This window comes from Prionailurus viverrinus, unplaced genomic scaffold (genome assembly GCF_022837055.1).
Source record: "Prionailurus viverrinus isolate Anna unplaced genomic scaffold, UM_Priviv_1.0 scaffold_42, whole genome shotgun sequence".
NCBI classification, from domain to species: domain Eukaryota; kingdom Metazoa; phylum Chordata; class Mammalia; order Carnivora; family Felidae; genus Prionailurus; species Prionailurus viverrinus.
In genome coordinates this window covers 3,191,517-3,214,525 of record NW_025927609.1, presented here as the reverse complement: position 1 = coordinate 3,214,525, position 23,009 = coordinate 3,191,517, and the positions used below count along the sequence as shown (strand labels likewise).

The following is a 23,009-nucleotide window of genomic DNA, read 5'->3' as shown; positions in this document are numbered from 1 at the left end:
AAATTTTGAAGTGATCTTGCCTGTATCTACAAAACAACGTTACTGAGATTTTGACAGGAATGGCATTAAGCCCGTGTATCGTTTTGGGGCGAATCGACATCTTTCCTGTGTTGGCTCTTCTGGTCCACAGACATGATATGTCTCTCCATTTATTTAGTCTTTTTCATCAGTGTTTTGTAAGTTTGTCTTATAAGTCCTACACGTGTGTTTTTAGAATTACACCTGAGTATTTTTTTGAGCAATCATAAATGGTATTCTAGCTTTGACTTCAGTGTCCCGGCTAGTATTTAGAAATATAGTTGATTTTTGTGTGTCTGTCTCGTATCCTGCCACCTTGCGGAACTCACTTGTTAGTTCTAGGAGGTCCTTCTCATAGATTCCTTAGGATTTCCTACTGGTTAAGTTGTATCATCTGCAGACAGGAATAGTCCGTTCCTTCCTTCTTGATCTATATGCTTTTTGTGTCCTTGTCTTACCTTGCTGCATTGTCTGGAACATCCAGTGCTATCTTGAATACAGTTGGTGGGAGTGGATGTCCTGCCCTGTTCCCAGTCTTAGGGGGAAAGCATTCTGCCTTCCAATGTTGTTTTTTGTTTGTTTGTTTGTTTGTTTTTAAAATTTTTTCTTAACATTTATTCATTTTTGAGAGACAGAGTGCGGGTGAGGGAGGGGCAGAGAGAGAGGGAGACACAGACTCTGAAGCAGGCTCCAGGCTCTGGCTCCGAGCTGTCAGCACAGAGCCTGATGTGGGCCTTGAACCCACGAACCATGAGATCATGACCTGAGCTGAAGTCCGACACTCAACCGACTGAGCCACTCAGGTGCCCCCGCCTTTCACTGTTAATTATAATTTTACTGGAAGATTTTTTCTCGATGCTTTTCATCAAGTTGAGGAAGTTCTCCTCTATTCCTGTTTTTTTTTTTTTTTTTTTTTTTTTCCGGAGAGTTTTTTTTTTATTATGTTGAATTTTTTCAAATGCTTTCCCTGCATGAATTGATGTGATTATGTGGTTTTTCTCCTTTCTTCTGTTAACATGGAGGTAGATCACGTTACTTGATTTTTCGAATATGGAACAAGCCTCACATTCCTGGAATAAATACCCCTTGGTCGCAGCACATTAATTCTTTTTATATAGGTTCCCGAATTCTGTTTGCTGTATGTTGTGAGACGTTTGTGTGTCCATACTGATTGTGGTTTCCTTTTTGTTACGGTCTTTGCCAAGGTTTCGTATCAGAATAATACGACTTTACAAAATGAGATGAAGAGCATTCCCTCCTTTTCTGTTCTCTGGAAGTGATTATGTAGAATTGGTGTGAATTCTTCGTCGCGTGTTTGATAGAATTCTCCAGTGACGGTACTTGGAGCTGGAGGTTTCTTTTCTGAGTTTTCGAGCTACAAATTCCGCGTCCGCAACAGTTACCGGGCTGTTGGGATGGTGTGTTTCGTGTTGGCTTCTGTCCAGACGTCACATGTGTTTGTGCCCAGTTGTCGCCAGAGCCCCTCCCGCCGTCGGCGTCTGCAGGCCCTGTGGCGCCCCCCCCCCCCCCCCCCCCCGCCGTCCCCTTCCTGGTACTGGTAACTTGTCACCTCCCTTTTTTCCTGTCTTAGCAGGTTTGTCAGTATATTGATCTTTTCGGGGAACCAGCTCTTTTTTTCATTGGCTCTTCTCTGTTGTTTTTCTGTTTTCAGTTTCATCGATTTCTGCTTTGATCTTTATTATTCCCTTCTTTCTGCTTGCTTTGGTTTCATTTTGTCCCTCTTCTTCTAGGTCCTTCATGTGGGAGCTTGGATATTTGATTTGGATGAATTAATTTTTATTCTGGCCAAGTTCATGTGGCAGATGCTGTGTGTCCCTACCAAAGCTCGGACACGCACTCGGATCGGTGCGGCAGCCTGCAGAGTAATCGTCTTCGGGTTTTCGCACCGATGCCATCTAATTGCTCAAATACCTGCGTGCCGGTGGTGTGCCAGACCCTGTGCCTCGACGCCCGGCACAGAGCCCCCTTCCCGGCCACCTGCCCATTTGTACCTGACTTGGGATGGCTGGGATCTTGATGTGGTCTTAGGCTCTTTCTGTGGAACTGGCTGCAGGCCAGGCCCAGACCTAGCACTCTACGGACCTGAACACCCGGGGCGGGGGCGGGGGCAGGGGGCAGGGGGCAGGGGGACGCCGATGTGCTCTGTGCTCTGGTGAGGGGACAGAGCTGGCCGCGGCCGCAGGTGACTCTCTGGCACCACATGGAGCCTCCTGAGCCTGTGGCGTCCTCTGTACGGGGACTCTGGTTCTTGGAAAGCTCTAGAGTGAGCCAACGGAGTGGGAAGGCTGTGCGATGACCTTAGGTCCTCCCGGCCTTCCTCGTCACGCCTCCAGGGCTTCGAGGCGAGTCTGATATGATGAGGCGAAAGATGACCGTTTGGGAGCCAGGTCGAAGCTGGAATCTCGGTGCTGACGGTCGTATTTAACAGCGGGTCAGTCTGGGGTCTCTTGGTTCGCAGATAAGGAAGGCGCGCCTTCCGGAAGGCTTGTCCTCTGCGTCTGTGTCTCGAGCACCTGGCCTTCACTGGTGGTGGCACCATGCCACTTGGTTTAAAGTTTTAAACGTGGCTTTTGTGTTTCCGCTCACTGCTCACCGTGTGTTTTTGACTCACAGCAGATTCAGAGTGCCATCTCAGGCACCCTCAGCCCCCAAGGAATCGTGGTGCCCGCATCCGCGCTGCAGCAGGGGAACGTCACCATGGCAACAGTGGCAGGTATGCCGACGGAGGAAAGGACACTCTTTCCTTGAGCTTTTGCGCAGAAGTCCTTTATATGAGAACGGAGGAGCCCGTCAGTGCAGTTGCTGATTAACGCCAGTTCCTGAGACGGGTGGCAAGACCAGACCTCTCAGAATTGAAGGCCCGTCTCTTGTTTTCATTCTCAGTAACAGATATTTTATGCAGGTTGTGCGTCCCTACCAAAAACTTTGGGGAAGAAGGGTTTTATGTGGGAGCTGAAAATATATAGCAAAAACTGAGTTGTAATTTGCAGGTAACGTAGTTTTTAATTGTACTCTTGGCAGCATCGGGGAAACCTTAAGTCGTGCCCTTAATGTTCGACAAACAAACAAAACTCCCTTTTAGCCTTGGTGTTACTTGCACGGCAGAAGTCATCGCGGGAAGGGGACAGAGTCTGCAGGTCCCTGGTGCGTCTCCCGCATCGCAGATACAAAGCCATCGTGAGGACGGAATCGGGGCACGCAGGGCGGGGAGAAACCCTCACACGATAGTGCGAAGGGAAGCTTCCAAAGGAGGATGGAAGCACGTTCGAGCAACAAAATACTGCGATGAAAACTACTTAGCCCCCTTGGCCAAGTCCTTTAACATGTGCTGATTGTGGGGGAAATGGAGCAACAGAAAGGGAATTGCAGCGTCCACCCCGGCTGACGGCGCCCTGGCGATGGGACGCCTCGCTGCCCCTTGCCCGGTGCCCTGCCCCCCGCCCCCCTCCCGGGGCGCGGCTCATCCGGGAGGGTCGTTTTAATAGTTTATAGTGACAGGTCCGCCAGCGGGGTACTGATCATTCGACGTGGCTTAAAAACCTCGTCAGACCAGAGATTTGTTTTCCTTTCATGATGTACGTTGAGCGTATTGAGAATGTGGTTTTCTATCACCGAGACTCAAGAGCGTTTTGATCTCTTCCTTCCTGAGGTGGCACGGTGTATCAGCCTGTCACGGTTGTCACTCCTCAAGGCCAGGTGGTGACACAAGCCCTGTCGCCCGGCACCATCAGGATCCAGAACTCCCAGGTGCGTGTGCCATTCCTGGGGGAGGGCTTGGGGGCGAGCGGGGCCGTGCGGGCACGGGAGAGCCAGGCGTGGGTGCTCCTCTGCCTGAAGCCCGTGCCAGTCCCCAGTTCAGCTCAGTGTCAGCCCCAAGTCCAGAAAGTCCGAAGGAGCGGCAGAAGGGTCCTCCATAACCCCTTCCCCGGAGCAACCCCGTTGTCCAGTTTAGCGTCGGGTGGTGTAGTTGTCTCTGGGTGCGGAGACTTGAGGCAGCGTAGACGCCCTCTTCCCGCCCCCGTGGAGGTTCACAGCGGACCCAGCAGGCAGGTCTTTCAGACCCTGCGGAGGCCTTCCTGCGGAGCACCTGATGGGCCAGAGCACCGCTTCAGGCTCGCCCTTGGGTGGCCGGTGGGGTGGCCGGGGTGCCTGCTTCACATCCGCCCACCCACCGGAGGGGAGAGCTGAGCCGGGGCTGCCCCTCCCCCGCTCCAAGGCGCCCAGTGAGGCACCACCCCCCACTTGCCCCCCCCCCCCCCCGCCTCCTGGGGAACACCAGCTTCGAGAGCACAGGAGGCCGCCTCAGGGGCAGAAGCAGCAGGTGGAAATGCTGTTACGCGCTGTGACCTTGCAGTCGACCTACGCCCTCCATGCCTTTGTGGTAGGAGAGGCTGAACTTGGTGGACTGCCCGCCCCCTTTAAGTTGTGGAGACACGCACACACACGTACACGTACAGTCTTGTTATTTACACGCAGCTCGGTTTAAATCAGAAAGACCACGTTTCTGTTAGCAGCTCACACTAAGAACGTAGATTCGTTGTTTCCTGGAAGCACGGATGTTTCCTGCAGCCTTACTGACAACTGGCAGCCCAGCCTTGGGGACGTTCGTGTTTCCCTTACTCAGGTAGCAGATGCAAGAGGGCCTGGGCCCGGCCCATCCAGGACTTACCGCCTCTCACTTCACGGGCAGAGCTGGGCTGCGCTTGGGGGCCTTGTCATCTGGGCCCGTGAGGGGTAGAGGAGGAGCTAGACCCCAGCAGCATTGTCCCTGGGCTCCCCATCCAGCCCACTGTCCCTGGAGCTCCCCATGTGCCATAGCCGTGAATGCGGGCGGAGCCTGGTCGGCAGAGCGTGTCCCAGTGCCAGCGTGAACCGCTCTTAGAGAAAGACACCTTAGAGTCGCTGCCTCCCTTCTGGAGAAGAGATTTATTTGTCCTGATGCTTAAGGAGGAAGTTGCTGCTTAACTGAATTTTCTTAGACACACCGAGGACTAGTTTAACTAGCAAATGTGTGTTTCAGCGCAGCCCCTTCTCACACAGACTCGCCTGTGATGCCCCCCAGCCCCATGAGGCGGGCTGGCGAACGCAGCCCCCTTTCTTGCTGCCTGTGAGCTGTTTCTGCTCCGGTCCTCGTGGCCCTGCAGCCCACCGTGCGCCTGTCCCCTCCCCGTCACCCTCCTCCATGTATGGCTTCTAGGTCAGCAGGGCTGGGAGGCCAGAGACACGGGCTGCCCGGGTTTCTGACGGAAGAGTGACCAGATTGACCGAGGGCTTGGGTGCAGGTGCTTTGGATGAGGTGGTGCATACGATTTTCTTTTTGTAGCTATTTGGGCTGCTCTGGGCTGTCTTCTTTCTTTTTCCTTTTTTGGGGGGGTGGGGCTGGTTCTTTCTGGGCTGCAGATAATCAGGGTGACAACTTACCGATGACGGGGTCTGTTCTTGTGTCGGAAACTGTCACGGTCCGTTCGGTCACTGTCACGGCTCACGTGGTTGCTCTGTGACCCCCAGGTGAATCTCAGCGGCAGTGCGGTGGCCGTCACGGCTGAGCCCTCGTAACGCTCGCCCCCGTGCTGCCCCCTACGCCCCGTCCTGCCCAGTGTCTGGCTGGGTCTCGGGTGCACACACGGGGGATTTTAACACGGCCACACTCGCCCAGGAGAGAGTCCGCCACCATGGGCTGCGTTCTGACTTAATGCCCGTCAGGAGGTGGGATTTGCCCTCTTCGTAGGGCGTCTCTATGGAAAGGTGTTTATGCTTCTAAAAGTGGTTTTTTTTTTTTAATTTTTTAACATTTATTTGTTTTTGAGAGACAGAGAGAGACAGAGTGAGACAGAGTATGAACAGGGGAGGGGCAGGGAGAGAGGGAGACACAGAATCCGAAACGGGCTCCAGGCTCCGAGCTGTCAGCACAGAGCCCGACGCGGGGCTCGACCCACGAACCGCGAGATCATGACCTGAGCCGAAGTCGGATGCTTAACCGACTGAGCCGCCCAGGCGCCCCTAAAAACATTTTTTTGAGAAAAGAGAAGTAACCAGGGGGTTTCATTGATCTCCTCTCCTTTCCTGGGAGAGTCTATTTGTACGATCGTTATTTGTGTATTTTAGGGTTTTGCTGGTGGTTGCCCTGTGACCAGGTTTTTTGCCTCCATTCTACTCTCTAACTCACTTTGCTTTGATATAAATCAAGTTTATACCGAGCTGCGTGCCCAGCTCAGCGTCAGGGGTGCTGAGAGGCTTGGAGCAAACCGCCACCTTTCCCGCCCGCTGTTCCCGCCTCTCGTGTCAGGCACCTGCTTCCTGATCTTACAGTCGTTCCTTCTGCTGTCTTCCTCCCCGTTTCTAAGCACTAAGTCACCCCTTACACACCTGCTTTGGGCTCGCTGTCGTGGCAGGAGCCCCTGCTCGCTCTGGCTTTGCCCCATCTTCCCTGTGTGTTTGGCCTTGTGGCCACACCCCTGCTCGGTGTTCATGTTACCCTGACTGTGTAAACACGGGTCTGTGCCGAGCTGAGTGTGTAACTGTGATCACAGCACTTTTCTGGGTCACGTGTTTGCTTCTGCCCGAGTGAACCGCTGCCTTGCTGAGTCCCCTGGCCGAGTGCTCGTGGGGCCGTGGCTGACACCCTCGTGCTGATCCCCCTACGCCCTGCCTTCCAGAAGGCACGTCGGAGCTGTGTGCCCCCAGAAGCTCTCCGTCTCCTGCTCGCAGGGGCTCGTCTCTCTCTGGGCCAGGCACAGGGCATGTTCTTGAACTTTCCTTTGACTTCACCTTCAGGACTCCCCTCTCTTGCAGCGTATACCCTCTGCTTTCTTACCTTTACTCCCCACTTTGAAAACGTCCAGAGGAGATATGCCGGGAGGTACATTTTGTTGAGACTTTGCAAACCTGAGAATGACTTCGTTTCGGTCTCGTGATGCAATCTGTGTCCAAGTGCCGCTCCGGGACGCAGGTGACTGTCACCGGGGCTGGAGGCCACGGTGTCTCTGTGCCCTCGTGGCCACATCGCCTGGCGAGGAGGCCAGCGTCTTCTGTCTCCTGTCGGATGCTTCTCTCCTCCGTGCTGCTGCAGCGCAGTCCCACAACCTCGTGTCCTTGAGTCGGGGACGTGTGCTCGGAGTCTCCCGAGACGGCCCTGCCCCCTCCCCGGCCCGCACAGTCTCTTTCTAGAGCCTTTGCTAACTGAGCATCGGACCCTCCGAACAGAGTCTCTGGACTTCCGTGTGTTTGTGCTCCCATTGTCTCGTTCTCAGAGACTTACTTTTCTCTCCGCGCCCCCTCCCCCCACCGCCTTCCGCCCCGTCCTCGAAGTTCAAAGTGTTCAGCAGAGCGGGGATTTTCCAGACCCTTCCTGGGCCTCTGTGCTTTGCGTCGAAGCTCCCGTTTTTGGCCCAAGGGTGGCTGCAGTTGTCTTTAGCTTCTGTGTTCTCGCTCTTCCCTCTGTGCCTCAACGTTCGTTCCCGCTGGTGTCTGCTTTTTGTGATGGAGACTCTCATTTATTTTTAAAATTATTATCAATATTATTTTATGTTTAATTTACATCCAAGTTAGTTAGCATGTGGTGCAGCGGTGATTTCAGGAGGAGATTCCCTAATGGCCCCTCCCCATTTAGCCCATCGCCCCTCCCACAGCCCCTGCGGCAGCCCTCTGTTTGTCCTCTGTATTTAAGAGTCTCTTCTGTTTTGTCCCCCTTCCTATTTTTATGTTATTCTGGCTTCCCTTCGGTTCACCTGTTTTGTCTCTTAAAGTCCTCATACGGGTGAGGTCATCCGATGTCTGTCTTTCTCTGCCCGACTAATTTCGTCAGCCCAGCCCTGTCCAGTTCCGTGAGATGGAGGATTTCAGATATTTGGGGACAGTTGCCTGTCCTCGGAACCTGAGCCGCTAGGAAGCCACTGGGTGCGCGTCGGGCGCGGGCCGCGGCAGGCGGGGCTCTCCGTTGGCCGGCCTCGGAGCGTCCTCTTCACTCGGTGACTCCAGAGAAGGACTCTCAGATTTCTCGCTCGGGGCACAGGCCTGGCGGCAGGGGCGGGGACGGGCTGGGGTCTCCCGTGTCGTGTGGAGGCTTTCCTTGCCCCTCACTCCCACCGTCCAGCTGCGCTCAACACGTCCTCCGTCTCCTGCGGGCCGGGGGACAGATGGGTCATCTGCGGAGAATGACGGGGAGGGTCCGGGGCTCTCTCTGCTTCTTGAGCAAACTTCCGGCCAGTTTCCTAGGCTTTTCACCCCCTCCTGTCCAGTCCCTGGCCTTGCTGGAGCCCCGCAGGGCCAGCGGCTGCTCTGTTCCGAGGCCCTCGGTCTGCTTCCTCACGCAGCCTCGCCGGCCCTCTCAGACCCCGTTGACGCCATCCGTGGGGTCCAGTCACACGGCCAGCCGTCACTTGGCCTATTTTTGAGCCCACAGTTGCTTCAGCCCTGCACAAGAAAAGCGACACTGAGCCCATGTCAAGCTTCGTGAGGAACATTACACGTTAATTGAGACAAATAAGGCAGACAAGCTAAAGTTTGGCCCCTGGTGCCTGGGAACTCCTACTGGAAGTTCATTTCCCACTCTTCCCCGTGCACACGTAGGAGCACGGAGAGGGCGCTCGACACCACCCGCTTTCAGCCCCCGACAAGGAAACCGGTTTCCGAAAACTCTTGTGGCCTGGATAATAATCTTTGGGTTTATTTTTTTTTTTTAATTTTTTTTTTGTTTTTTAATTTTTTTTTTCAACGTTTATTTATTTTTGGGACAGAGAGAGACAGAGCATGAACAGGGGAGGGGCAGAGAGAGAGGGAGACACAGAATCGGAACCAGGCTCCAGGCTCTGAGCCATCAGCCCAGAGCCTGACGCGGGGCTTGAACTCACGGACCGCGAGATTGTGACCTGGCTGAAGTCGGACGCTTAACCGACTGCGCCACCCAGGCGCCCCCAAAATTAAAAAAAAAATTTTTTTTTTAATTTATTTTTGAGACAGAGGGAGACAGAGCATGAATGGGGGAGGGTCAGAGAGAGGGAGACACAGAATCTGAAACAGGCTCCAGGCTCTGAGCTGTCAGCACAGAGCCCGACACGGGGCTTGAACTCACAGACCGTAAGATCATGACTTGAGCCGAAGTCGGCCGCTCAACCGACTGAGCCACCCAGGCGCCCCATAATCTTTGGTTTTAAAATATTTTAGGTAGTCAGTGTCTTAACGTCTCCTTTAATTCTGTTTAGATGATATTGTTGAGGCTTTTAAAGAATGTATCCAAAATGATATAAATTCAGAGGAAGCACAGATAATACGGTGACCTCTCCAAAATAAAGTTCCAGATCCTTTCTTTTTTTTTCAAAAAAAAAATTAAAAAAAAAAATTTTTTTTTTCAACGTTTATTTATTTTTGGGACAGAGAGAGACAGAGCATGAACGGGGGAGGGGCAGAGAGAGAGGGAGACACAGAATCGGAAACAGGCTCCAGGCTCTGAGCCATCAGCCCAGAGCCCGACGCGGGGCTCGAACTCCCGGACCGCGAGATCGTGACCTGGCTGAAGTCGGACGCTTAACCGACTGCGCCACCCAGGCGCCCCGCAAAAATTTTTAATGTTTGTTTATTTTTGAGAGAGAGAGAGAGCATGAGCAGAGCAGAAGCAGAGAGAGAAAGGGAGACATAGAATGCAAAGCAGGCTCCCGGCTCTGAGCTGTCAGCACAGAGCCCAACGCGGGGCTTGAACTCATGAACAGTGAGATCAGGATTTGAACCGAAGTTGGACACTTAACCGACTGAGCCACCCAGGCGCCCCGAGTTCCAAATCCTTTAAACTGTGTCTGTGGGGGTGCCTGGGTGCCCCAGTCAGTTAAGCATCTAACTTCGGCTCAGGTCATGGTAAATCAACTGTGTCTATGAATGCATCATATTGAAGTTGATGTTCCTTTTCTTGTGGAGTCCGTTTCATACATAAGTTCTCAATTCAAGTGTAACAGTAGAGAGGTCTCTGCTGTGTGTGTGTGAGGCCCTGGTGAGTGGTGATCGCTTTCGTCTCCTGCCCATGTCGTGAACACTGATGACACTGTCACCACGGGCGTGCCGGGCATCAGGTGCGACGCCTGGGACCTGCCGGGGCCTGAGGCCTGTCCTTACAGACATCAGATCTCTCTTTCGTTTGTGTGCAGGACATTCGCGGTGCCCTGCCCGTCCTTCCTTTTGAAAGGCAACGGACAGAGCGTGTTCCCTGCTCTCCGCGGGGGGTGGGGGCATCTGTCGTGGCTGCGGAGGCGTCTGGGCCACCAGCGGTCCCTCGTCCTTGCTCTGTGATGCTTCTGTCTGCTCCTGTGTGTGCCTTTGCCCCCTGCTCAGCCCACGGGCGGTCTCCAGCCCTCAAGCCTTCCTGCCCGTTCTTGTTGATTGCCTGACAGCTCTCTCGGCTGGGAGAGCGGTGTTTTATCACGTCCCTCGCCAGAGGACGCAAGGTGAAAACGGGCAGTGGATGAGAGGGCCGTGGGGTTGGCATGTCGACAGGGGAGTGACCCCGGGGACCTGTCGGTGCCCGTGTCACCTGCCTCGCCAGATGAGGGGCCACTGACAGCGAGACAGCCGTGCCCGTGGCGACGATGCCCCGGGATCCTCCTCCCGCCCCGAATAGCCTGCACCCGCTCCAGTGCACGTGCCCCTGCTATCGACAAGTCATTTATCCGTAGATCTTTGGGTATCGTCTCCATCTGAAGTCCTGAGCCGCTTGGATGTGTCATAATTTTCTGTGCTAACATTTTCTTTTCAATTGTTTCAAAGCTCCAGTTACAGTTAAACCAAGATCTCAGCATCTTGCAGCAAGATGACGGCTCAGCTAAGAACAAAAGGGGCGTTTTGCCGAAGCATGCCACCAACGTGATGAGATCTTGGCTCTTTCAGCACATAGGGGTAAGAACGCAAGTGACCGCGCCGCTAGCCGCACCCCGAGCTGCTTGCTTTCTGGCGCGCTTCCCGCGAAAGATGTGCTGGTCTGCGCGAGCAGGCCCGGCGTGAAGTATCGGTCTTTTGTCGACCGTCTAAACGTCGGGCTGGAGTACGGGGCGGAAGGAGGGTTACCAAAACCCGGAGGCCACCCCCTCAAGTGACTTAAACAGGAGGGCACCCCTGGTGAAAAGGGCATACTTCCAGCTCACGTCAATCCCGTGCGTGCGTGAGCGCCAGCTCCCCGTGAGTGATGACGGGGTGAGGTGGGGTGAGGTCAGTTAGGGAGGCGGGCAGGCAGAGGCTGGGTCGGGGCAGAGCCTGGGCAGACAGCGCGATGTCGCACGTATTGGACTTGAAAGGAAGAGGTGGGAAGGTCGAAGATCGCGATGTGGACGGAGGGGGGAGCACGTGACACAGAGTGGGGCCCACAGGCAGCACCAGCCCATCCACGTTGTGTGTGTGCGCCTGTTTCCTCCCCTGGGTCACGGCCACGTCGTCTCCGCAAGGTGTCCCCTCCCGGGAAGCATATACTTGCTGCTCCGTTCAGCGGGGGACACCCTCAGTCCGCGTGCCCCTGAACCTGCGGGAGGCGTGTGGCCCGGGGCAGCTTCCAGGAGTGACCGCCCAGCCTGCTGGCCGGGACCAGGAGTGACCAGGTTGGCTTTCGGGGGAGCGTGTGGCGAGACCGAGGTGGGAGAGTGGACACCACGTGCTGCGTTACAGCCACGTCCGGCGGAAGGAGGGGCCTTTGTGTAGTGAGGAGGGACAGGCGGTCGGGAGGCCCCGCGGGGAGCTGCCCGGAAGCCTCGGGAACCGGCTTCGCAGCCGGGTGCCTTCATCCCAGCTTGTTTTCTCTGGTGCACGCGCCCCCCGCCCCTGCGGCCCCGGCCTCCACGCGACCACACGGAGCCGTGGCCCTGGTCTGGCTCTGCCCCTCTCCGTCACTGCCATGGGCGCCTGCTCGTGCCTTTGGCTGCCGCGGCCTCTTCCTCCCTGCCCCGCGCTCCCCGTCCGCATCCCAGTGCGCCGTGCTTGTCCGCGAGGTGCCTGTCGGACCCAGGGCTCCTCGCGCCCTTACCCCGCATCCACCGTTCGGGAAGCCCGCTGCCTGGGCCCGCCGCCTGCGTTTGTTCCCGGGACCGGTCTCCGTCCTCACCCCGGCTGTGAGCCACGAGGCCAGCGTCCATCTCGGTCATCCCGCGTCTTCCGGGGTTTGGCCCTTGCCGCGGCCGGGTGGCACCCCCTTTTCTCTGACTGGCGTCAGGCTCCCTGCCCGGGAGGTGACGGTCCAAAGTAGCAGCCGGCTGGAGGCTTTGAACCGGCATGTGATGTCGCTGAGCAGTCGGGGCGGGGAGGGGGGCAGGACCCCTCTCCCTTTCCTGGAGGGAAGGCCCTGAGGGAGCCGGGCCCCCGCTTCCCTCCTGCTCTGCTGTCCTGTTCCCCGCAAGCCACCCCCGCCTGCAGGACACGGCAACACGTGTCAGAGAGGACGGTGCTGTCTCTGAGCGGCGTGGCCACACCTGGAAACGTGTCCCGAGAGGTTTCACGTCAAGAGGAGAGGTTTTATGGATGACGGGCACAGCGATGTTGGGCGTCCCGACGCCAAGACTGGGCGTGGGGTTTAGGACACACCCGTCTGCCGGACCGTCACACAGCTGGTCAACTCGGCAGCGAGGGCTGGGGCGCCAGGAAGGTTCGGGCAGGTGGCAGGGACCGAGGGTGGGACGTACCCGCGTCTGAGCCCCTGTGATCTCACAGCCGATGCGTGGTCGTCACGCTACAGACAGGTGGTAGGATCGGCATTTTTCTTTTAAGTTTCCTTTAACGTCGTGATGATTTGTGAAGCAGTAAACCCTGTGACAAGGTCGAAGTAAAATGTTCCTTTATTCCCCCCATGAAGCATTTTCTGTCTCTCTTGCCCTCGTGTCTCGGAAATCGCATCCTCTCCGGTGGTGGTCCCAATACGCTAGGATAGCGTTTTCTGCTGTATGATGGCTTTCTTTGTTTTTTGTTTTGTTTTTGGTGAAAGCACTTAGGTTTCCTGCCCCCTTGGATTTTATGAGCTTATATTTATTATTTTTTTAAGTTTATTTATTTTGAGAGAGAGAGAGAGAGAGTCAGTCCCAAGCAGGCTCTGCTCTTTCAGCTCAGAGCCCAACGCGGGACTCGAACCCACGAACCCTGAGATCATGACCCGAGCTGAAATCAAGAGTCGGGCCTTTAACTCACCGAACCCCCCAGGCGCCCCGCAAGCACGGTATTTGCATTTGAGGGCCTCTACCTCCGGCCGTGTGCTGTGGGCAGACCGATGGAACCGCCGTCGTCTGAGGGAGCAGGCACGCTGCGGGGGTGAGCGTGGCGCCCCACCGGCGTGACTCCCGCCCACCGAGTGATACTCACGGGAGCCTCTGCCCCCGTGTGCTCTCCGGGGCCCCGGGGCGTCCACAAGGGACGTGGGTGCGCGTAGGTCTGAGAGTAAACGTCTTCACGGTTTCTGCGTGCGGACGGTAATCAGTCTTGGAGAAACCGTTTATGCCGTAGGTGAGAATTACCTTCCTTTGGGACTTCTGTGACTTTTGATACGTACTTCTGGTTTAATGCTGTTTTTTTTTAAGTGAAAGGTACTAATCACAAGGGAAGGAGTGACGTAGCAGACACGCGCATCCCCAGCGGTGGCTCGGTCCGCTGACCGCGCACGCTGACCTAGCGGGGCGGCTCCCGAAAAGCCGTCCGCGCGGCCCCTTGTCGGTGTCTCCTCACGATACCCGTGACAGAAACGTGTCACCCCGTGGGACGGGCCTGGAACAGCCTGCCCTGCCCCTTCCCCGCGCCCTCCCGTTTACCCAGCTGTCGGATGGGGAGCGCGTGTGCCCTCCTGCCTCAGTTTCCTCATCTGTAGGATGGGGATGACCGCCGTGTCTCAGAAATGACCGAGGAAAGCGGTTCACCGTAGGACGTGCAGCCTGATGTCTGGCCGGGTCAGAGCTCAAGCCTCTGTCCACAGCGTGTGCTCCTAACGTACCCTCGGCGGGGCGGTCCCTAAATTACCGGCTGTATCACGTGGTTGGGACAGTGACCCCCGCGGTGGCAGCAGCTCCTGGCGGTGGTGGCACCACTTGTGCCGTCTGTGAGCCTCCGGCTGTCGCAGCCCCGCCTTTGTCTGGGCCCCAACTGCCGCGTTGGCGCTGAGCGGCTCGGGGAGACGCTACATTCTGTGCGGGACGTTTCTAAAACAAGTTTGTGAGGCTGAAGGCGTTTTAGCAGAACACTATCGCTGCTCACCAGTCTTTTTGTTAATGTTTATTTATTTTCAGAGAGAGAGAGAGAGAGAGAGAGAGAGCGAGCATGCACGCAGGGGGAGGGGCAGAGAGGGAGGGACAGAGAGAGAATTGCATGCGGGCTCCACAGCGTCAGCCTGACTCGGGGCTCAGGCTCACAAACCGTGAGATCACGACCTGAGCCAAAATCGGGAGTTGGACGCTGAACCCATTGACCCGCCCGCCCAGGCGCCCCACTACTTAGCGGTTCTTACTAAGGACTGTTCACGCGTTTCTCGTCTACCCAGAGAAGCCGGAGTTCCTGTGTAAACACCGAGGTTCACGGTAACTTTTCTTCTTGTTTGTAGCATCCCTACCCGACAGAGGATGAGAAAAAACAGATCGCTGCTCAGACAAATTTGACACTACTCCAAGTTAACAACTGGTAAGATGCGCCCGCTCCCCGAGGTCGTGCCGGTCAGCGCGATAGAACCCTTGAAAGCACGGACGCTAATCAATAGCGGAATTTGGCTGAAGATTCCTGAGTTCTTTTAACCAGCAGCACTGTCGTCAGGACGGGGATCGGTGGCGGGAGGCTTGAGAAGAGATCAGCACACGCTTTCAGCTTTCGGGGATCAGTGGCCCTCGCGGTGGACTCTCTGCCCACACGCTGCCTGTGCAGTTAGACTTGCGTGTCTCCGCCGTGTTTCTAGCCCCGAGCCCCCACGCTCAGTGCCGATGGCCTGTTTTCGTGGGTAACCTTCTCCGGGTGGTGACGGCCGCCATGAGGCATCCTGACCTCGGGGGCACCCCCCGTGGCTCTCCCACCTTTGGGAACCTTGTGCCACTTTGTTCAGCTCTGAGTGGGGGTCCAGGTGGTGGTCCCACCCACGGCGGGGTCCTGTGGGGACCTCGGGGCCCTACGAGGGACACGCCTGGGACAGGGTTGACTTCGTGGATGAAACGTCCTCCTGTTCTAACTCCGGTGTCACGTACTGTCGTGGACGCCTGAACCCTGACCGCGTGCCCCGGAAATCAGGGCTGCGCCCGTCAGTAATGGTGCTGGGGTCCAGGGGCGCACTTGCATTTTTGTGCGGCTGTCACTTGTGTCCTTTGTGTTCACGTGTGCCCGTGTGGACGCGAGTCCAGCTTACGGAACGGGCCCGTGTAGAAGAGAAGAGAGCACACGTCCCATCAGTCGGAAATACCGTTAGAGCTTACACCTGAAGGTCAGGTGGGCTCCAGGGTACGTGACGGGGTCTCCCGGCACACGCAGTCGTCTGTGCGGGACGGGTGCTCAGGTACCGCACCAAACATCTCCGGTATCCTGCTGTGGGCCATTGTTTTGGTTTTGGGAACCGGTGATAGACCATACTCCTTGAACTGTCTCCTGTGGAATCTTGAAATGTCGTTAGCAGAAACGGAGGTTTCACATGTGTTGTCGCTGTGACGTTTGTGACGGCCTAGGACACGCTCCGTTTTCTCCTGTCCCCTCGTGTGACACGTCCTGTCTCAGTTCGGTCCTACCAGTGGTCGATTCGTTGGGGGTGAATGTTAGAGACACTTGTTTGCACATTGTGATGCTTTTGCTGCTGCCCGGCCTTCCCACTTTTCTTCAGGGTTGACTTCCTTGAGCTCTGTTAGCAGAATTGTCTTGTCTAGAAGGTTTGACCTCAACTTTTTTTTTTTTTTTTTTTTAATTTTGGTTAATGTTTGTTTTTGAGAGAGAAACAGAGCACGAGCAGGGGAGGGGCAGAGAGAGAGAGAAAGACAGACAGACAGACAGAATCCGAAGCAGGCTCCAGGCTCCGAGCTGTCGGCACAGAGCCCGACGCGGGGCTCGAACCCACGAACCGTGGGATCCTGACCGGAGCCGAAGTCGGACGCTCAAGCGACTGAGCCACCCAGGCGCTCCTGCTTGTTTCTGGTTTTAGAACGAATCTTCCTGCAATTGTAGATGGTTTTGAATGCGAGGGTTATATTTTTTAAACGGTATTTGACTAATCTCTACCCCCAACGTGGGGTTCGAATTCACGACCTGAGATCACGAGCGGGCCAGCCAGGCACCCAGGACCGTTAGGACTTTAACGCGAAGTGACCTTGTCACTGGTCCGGGCCCAGCTCTGCTCTGTGTCGGGGGCACCGAGAGCAGCGTGTGGTGGCGCAGCACCGGGACAGAAGTAGAGCCCGCGTGTCCGCTGGTGCTCGTCTTTCTCTTGCTGTCAGGGTCCCGCTGCGGCGAGAGCTGAGCCCCTGTCGCTGTCCTCCTGGAGGAGGCCGGGCCGGTGCAGCTGTGGCCCGGTCGGAGCGTGCGGTCCGAGCTCGCCAGCGGCCGTGGGCGTCCCGCAGGCTGCGGTCACAGCAGGTGGGGGGCGCGGGGAGACAGAGCCCCTCCCAGTTGCCGGCAGGGGTGCAGGCTTTCCATCCACACATTTACGGGCCGCCTGCCCTGCCGACCTCAGGCTCCCGCAGCAGCAGTGGTTGTGCGCGTGCGGGGTCAGGGGTCGGGTCCCCGCGGGGGTGGTGAGTCGCTTCTGAGCTGCTTCGTGGTGGGGGCGGTTAGCGACCTAGGAACTTAGTTCCTCTGGGACTAGCCCGTCGTGAGCGGCGTGCAGGGTCGCAGGTCTGGCCCCAGAGCCGTGCTTGGAGGTGACCACGAGGTCAGGGCGGGACAGGACCCCCGGGTGTGCAGTGTGGCCGCTCCCCGGCCCCCTCCCCGGGGACACCGGCGCCCCACCTGCCATCCACGTGCGCTGGGCCGGGGGAGAGGTGCGCGGGCCACCTGAGGTCCAGGCTGGCTCTGACGCCTCCCCTGTAGGGACGTCTGCTGTCCCAGTGACCGCTTCTGGTGTCGCCCTCCACACCCAGGTTCATCAACGCCAGAAGACGGATTCTTCAGCCCATGTTGGATTCTAGTTGCTCAGAAACTCCAAAAACCAAGAAGAAGACAGCTCAGAACAGACCGGTCCAGAGGTTTTGGCCCGACTCCATCGCCTCGGGAGCTGCACAGCCGCCGCCCAGCGAGCTGGCCATGTCGGAAGGTGGGCCTCGCGGGGGCTGGGGGGGCGGTGGGGACAGGGAGGGGGAGGGAGGGCGTGGTGGGGGGGGGCTCAGAGGCTAGGGGAGGGCCTGGCTGCTTGGGGGCAGCAGGGGTATGGGCAGGGACGGCCTTGACCGCGGTGGCGGCCGTGAGCCTTGGGTCGCGGCGGCTGCGGTGTTTCGCACGTGACGCGGGAGGGAGGCATCGTGTACGGAGCGCGGTGCGTCTGGGAGGCCCGGTGTCCTGTGCGTTCTGTGCTTTTCCCCCTTTCCGCGTTTCTTTTCCCTGGGAGCTCGGCGCTCAGGATGGGGCTCTGCCAGCCCCCCCACCTGGCGTCTCACCCCTTTTCCCTGTGAGCCCCCGCGGCTGGTCCCCTCGGACGGCGTCCCTCTCCCTCATCACAGGCCCCCGTCCCCGCATGCGCCATAAGCACCTTTCCGTGGGCACGCCTTGCCCAGCTGTGGACTGTCTGGGTGTGTGTGGTTCTCGGCGTGTAGGTGGTGTTCCCAGCCCGTCCCCACTGTCTCGGTCTTCCTGTTTTCGCAGCAGTTTGCTGTTCCTGAGGAGAGTTCGCGGCCCTTACGTCTTCAAACACTTTCTGACGCCCCCCCCCCCCCCCCCCCCCCGCCTTGCCCCCTCCGGGCCCCCAGGTCCCCATCTGTCCCGCTGTTCTTTCTAAGGTTTGGGATTCTGTCTCTCGTTTCCGCTTTGATAGTTTCCACATCTGTGTTGGGGTTGGGGCTTCGCTAACCTTTTCTCCCGTGGTTAAGCTGCCACCGGTCCCACCACGGGCGTGTCTCAGGGTGGACATCATAGTGCGCGTTTCCGGAAGTTCGGGACAGTCTTTGGCGGCTCTCGTGACTCTCCTTCGTAGCATACAGTCACAACAGCCGCTTTGATGGCCTCCTCTGCTGGTTCTAACATCTGTCAGCCCCAGGCTGGTTTCCGGTGACCCGGTTTTCTGCTCACTGTGGGTGGTTTTCCTGCCCGGTGATCCTGGACTGGATGGCAGGCCTTGGGAATGCCACCTTGCTGGGGGCGGGTGCTTTTGCACAGGGGCAAGGCTCCCGAGCTCTGTTCCAGCCCTGAAGGGACCCTCTCGTGCCCTGCTCGGTGATCGGCCCTTGTTTGGTGATCAGCGGTGCTCAGTCCTGGGCAGACCACCCGCAACCAAGGCCGGACCTCGGATAGCACCCCACCCCCACGCCCCTCCACCCGCCTGGCCTGGGCATCGTCTTCCAATCTTTCCAGCTGGTTCTTTCCCAAGGCTTGACTGTCTCCTGCCGCCCGTGCGGACCTCCCTCCACCGAACGGACGAGCCGGGCTGTCCACAGATGTGCCGGCCTCGCGGTTGGGACAGGCCCCTCGCAGCGGGCTGTGCGTCACGCTTCGTTCTGTTTCTTGAGGGCTGGTGTGTGCATTTGAAGCTTCATCGTTTGGGTTTTGATATGCGGTGGCCTTAGGTTTAAATAATTTATATTTTCAGTTCTCGTTTTGTCTTTTAGTCCAAATTACTTAGGATTAGTATTAGGTCTCTCTCCCTCCTTCCGGCCTTGGAAAAGGCAGTGCCCGTGTATTGGGGGAGAAGTTCAAACAAGACTTGCCAGTGACCAGTAAGTTTCTGCCCCGTCTTGGCTTCTGATCTTCTCCAGAAACTGTCCTTATCACCAGTCTCCCGTACATGCTCCCAGCGCATCTGTGACATGACGTGACGTACCGTGTGGGGGTCAAGGACAGATGAGTGAATCTCTTTAAAGGCGTTTCCCACATTCTACCGCCCGACACTGTCTCCCGCTGCCGTCGTCACTTGTCGCTGCTCCTGGAGACCTTCAGGGACGAGCGTGTGAGCCCCCTGGGCTGCTGGGGACCAGCGTGTCCCAGGGTCCTCCTTGTTCCCCTTGTCACACGGTCTCCCCGACTGCGACCCTGGCCCCTTGCCTTTGTCTCCTTGCTCCTCATCTTGTCCTGCGTCCTGCGTCCCGGTCTCCTGTTCCCTTGCAGCTCCTGCTTCTGCCCTGCACGCCCGCGTCTGTATGGCCCCTTACGGACCGCCTGCAGACCAGGAACTTGCGCCGCGTATTAGCGGAGGAGGGTCTGACGTCTCCTAACCCCTGGCGATCGTCCCAGAGACTCGCGTGGGGCTCCCAACACGAGGTCGGAGGAGCGAACGGCACCCGGCTGGGTCACGAAGTGTCTCCCCGGGTGGGCGCTAATCTGAACGTTCTGCCGCAGGAGCCGTCGTGACGATCACCACGCCCGTGAGCATGAACGTGGACAGCCTGCAGTCTCTGTCCTCGGACGGCGCCACCCTGGCGGTACAGCAGGTCATGATGGCGGAGCAGAGCGAGGACGAGTCTGTGGACAGCACGGGGGACAGCGGGGCCGCGCTCGCCCCCACCCACATCAGCGGGCTGGTCCTGGAGAACAGTGACTCCCTGCAGTAGGGCCGGCACAGCCCAGAACCGCGGGGCGGGCCTGACTTTTTACGGTTTGCACAGCAAACATTTTACACACTTTTATTTCTGACATGTTTTATACGTAGATGGAGAAGAATGCACTTTTGTATTTCATAGTGAGCTTCGAGAGCGCCCTCGCGGGCGCGGCGACTTTCCGGTGTGCGTGTGTGTGCGTGTGTGCGTGCGCGGGTTTTTAAGGAGATTCTTTAAAGGTTTAACGCTAAAAATGTGATGAATGACAGACACCCCCGTGAGCCCCTAATTAGTTAAGGAATAGTGCTGCCATTTTCTAGAAAATTATGCAGTTTTAATTTCGTTCTGTGGTTGAAGCAGGTCCCAGTGGGCTGGTTTATTTGTGTCGCCCACGGATTGGAGAGAAGCTTCTGCACCTTAAAACTGCCAGTGCGAGGTAGACGCCCACGGCAGCAAAGTGCGTGTGGCCCGTGGTGAGCGTGCTCTGGTGGACATACGCCGAGGTCCCCACGGACTTGGTGAGCCTGTTTCATTTGCTATATATGAAAAGAAACTCCTATTTTTACCTTGCTGGAATTATTGGATAAAAAGCTATTTTTATAAATTCGCTATGAATTGGATTATGACTATATTGAGGATAAAATTTCTAGAGAAGAAACACACGTGCTTACTATTTCAATTTGGAATGTTCTGAACTGACCAAATTTAGTGAACCTGCCCAAAGGTAGCTAGCATTCCACGGTTCTCCACCGTCCCGGGGGAGCGATTGACATGTAGTACCGTAGAAGAAACAAGCGTCTAATGCAGTTTTGACACCTTCGGACTTCAGTTTATATGTAAAAGCTCAGATTGCATCTCACACTTGATCTGAACCTGTCTCTAAAGGTGTTTGCTAAATAGGACTTAGGTGAGTTAAGTGAGGTGGTAACCAGTAGTCAGAAGCTGTGACCACACACGTCAGTCTAATTTAAATTCGACTACAGTTAAATGGTTACTGCGCCAGTTAGCTGTGTATTGTTTTAGAAGTTTTTAGTCGGCCCTATGTTATGCATAGAATGTTTATTATAAACTAATATAAGATGTGCTCTGTGCCACCGGCTCAGAGTGAGGCCCAGTAACCAGCACCCGCGCTGTTACGCAATTAACATGTCCCCAAAGCGACACAGCTCCCCGGGCGGGCTCTCCGGCCTCAGCTCACACGCGTCTGCCGTCGGTCCCGGGGTCAGTATTTTCTCCCCGTACGTCGTCGCTTTGGGATTCCCGGCTCCCCTCCCCCCCACCCCCGACTTGATCACATGAGGTTTGGAGTAATTTTAGGACTTCCGTTTCCCGGTGACGAGGCAGACCAAAAGAGTAGACTGGGTTTTGTTGCCTTTGTTTTCATTTATTTGCAAGTGGGGCTTTTGCTCAGAAAACAAGCCACCTTGTCTCATCAAGCCTTTGTGTCGTCTTGAAGGGGACGCCCAGTGTTCGTGTTTCTAAAAGGTGGTTTGGTGTTGGGGAAGGTCGCCAGTTCTGGAGATTCAGCAGCCGTCATCAGTTACGGACCCAGGTTACATTGCAGGACATCTGGAGCTGGGGCAGATTTTTTCTGGAACTTATTCCCCTCCCCCCCCCAAATTGGTTAATTACAGTTAATCACAGAAGACTTATTTCCTAGGTAACTTAGGAGGCGGTAAGAAATACATAGAATTTTCTTTGAAAAATACTTCAGGAGCTTTAAAAGAAAAAGTGGACTAAACTCTTTTGGAGCGAGAACAACATTTTTAAGCAACAGTTGCGTTCCTTATTTATAAACAATTTGTAATATTTTCAGTTTCGTAGATCATTTTAACTTGACCTAAATCCTAACTTGGTTGGACTTCTTGAAACTAGGAGCTGTGGACACCAGCCAGCCACCTCCCTCCCTCCCCAGTCCCTCCAGTCGCCCCGCTCTTTGGGTGCGTGTGGACGCACAGGCAGGTCACTGCCCCCCCCCTCCCCGCCCCAGGGGTCACGTTCACTGAGCTGCGGTAGCCTGTTAGTCGAGGGCTGCACAGACTGCCCGTTCGGAGACAGATGGGGGCCGTGCGGGGTCCCGCTGCCCTCGCTGGCCTGAGATCGGCCTTCCGTGCCCGGTGACGCACCGCGCCCCCTGCGGCCGAAGCCGGTTTCCTTAGGCTCGAAGTTCTTACCGGGTTCGGAGGACTAGGATAAGCCGTCCAGAGACAGGGCGCTCGTGGACAGGCCTGAGCTTCCCCCCCACTCTCCCCGCGAATAACCGAGGTGCTCGGAGACAACCTTGGCGTGGCAAGCCGTTTCGGTTCATAAAACCGCTGCCCGGCGTGCCTGTCGTCGGTTTGCATTTTATAAACCCCCATCTTCCAGCCCTCGGACCTTCAAGAGAACCTTTGAAAATGGGACTCCCTCGAGCGTTCATTTTCACGGAGCAGATTCGATCCTGACTTTCCGCCAGAAGGACGCTCCGGATGTGTCCCCAGACCCAGAGTAAGAATGTCGTTACCCGTCCCGCGGCTTCGCCGTCCCCCGACGAGCCGCCGCCGCCGCCGGCCCCGGCTTGCTGTTTTCTGGCTGCAGGTAGTGACGTCCGTTTCAGTCTCTGTCCGGGACGCACGGTGGGGCGGCAGGTGGTACCAGGGCGCACCCGCGGGTCGCAGCGGCCTTTTCTGTGCGGCCCTCACCTGTGTGAGCCGGCTCGGGGCCCTTGCCTTTCAGACAAACCCAACCCTACCTGGACGGTGGGCGAGGCCCACCTCTGGCGGTCAGGGACGGAAGTGACCCAGCAATCTGCCTTTGTTTTAGTTGTGTTCGGTCTACGAACTGACAATCTTTAAAATGTGAATACTGTAACAATATGTTTTCTTGGATTGTTGTCTCGAAAGGGGATTTTTGTGAAGCAATTGATTTATCAAAGCAAAAAAATTAAAAATAGAAACATGCTTCGTGGATGTGTTATTTTGTAAAGCTGGTGGCACCGTGAGCTGTTTTTCCATTTTAAGGAAAACACTCAAATTGTTGACGGGTTTCGCTGGTGACACGGGGCTCGTAGTGACCCCTGCACGCTGTCGGAAAAGGAGGATTGCACTGGAGCACTCAGGTCCATTTGCATTTTCTGGAATCTTCTTCAGCTGCTCACTTCCATTAGCTGTTGGCATTCCGGGAAAGAATCGGAAAGCTTTTGTTTCTTTTTTGTTGTGGTTTATCATAAATGTAATTATTTTGACAGTAATGGGAAAATGCTTCGTCGGTGACATATTGCCTATCATGGTGCGTGTTGTGGAATGACCCACGGCCGCTCCCGGACACGTCGGAGCGCCACGTGAAAGCCTT

General features: G+C 56.3%; 1 protein-coding gene across 7 annotated transcripts in view; it reads left to right on the top strand.

The window, feature by feature from the left end:
* Positions 1-22,618, top strand: part of PKNOX1 (PBX/knotted 1 homeobox 1) — a 59,376-nt gene extending 36,758 nt beyond the window's left edge. For 5 of the 7 annotated variants that reach the window (XM_047846883.1, XM_047846880.1, XM_047846884.1 and 2 more), the window contains 6 exons: positions 2,653-2,752; positions 3,689-3,786; positions 10,789-10,917; positions 14,579-14,655; positions 17,079-17,251; positions 19,483-22,618. In XM_047846883.1, coding sequence (XP_047702839.1) covers positions 2,653-2,752; positions 3,689-3,786; positions 10,789-10,917; positions 14,579-14,655; positions 17,079-17,251; positions 19,483-19,694 — 789 coding nt within the window. In that variant the 3' untranslated portion in view covers positions 19,695-22,618. The other 2 variants (XM_047846885.1, XM_047846886.1) reach the window with 2 other exon arrangements.
* The last annotated feature ends 391 nt before the right edge of the window (positions 22,619-23,009 follow it).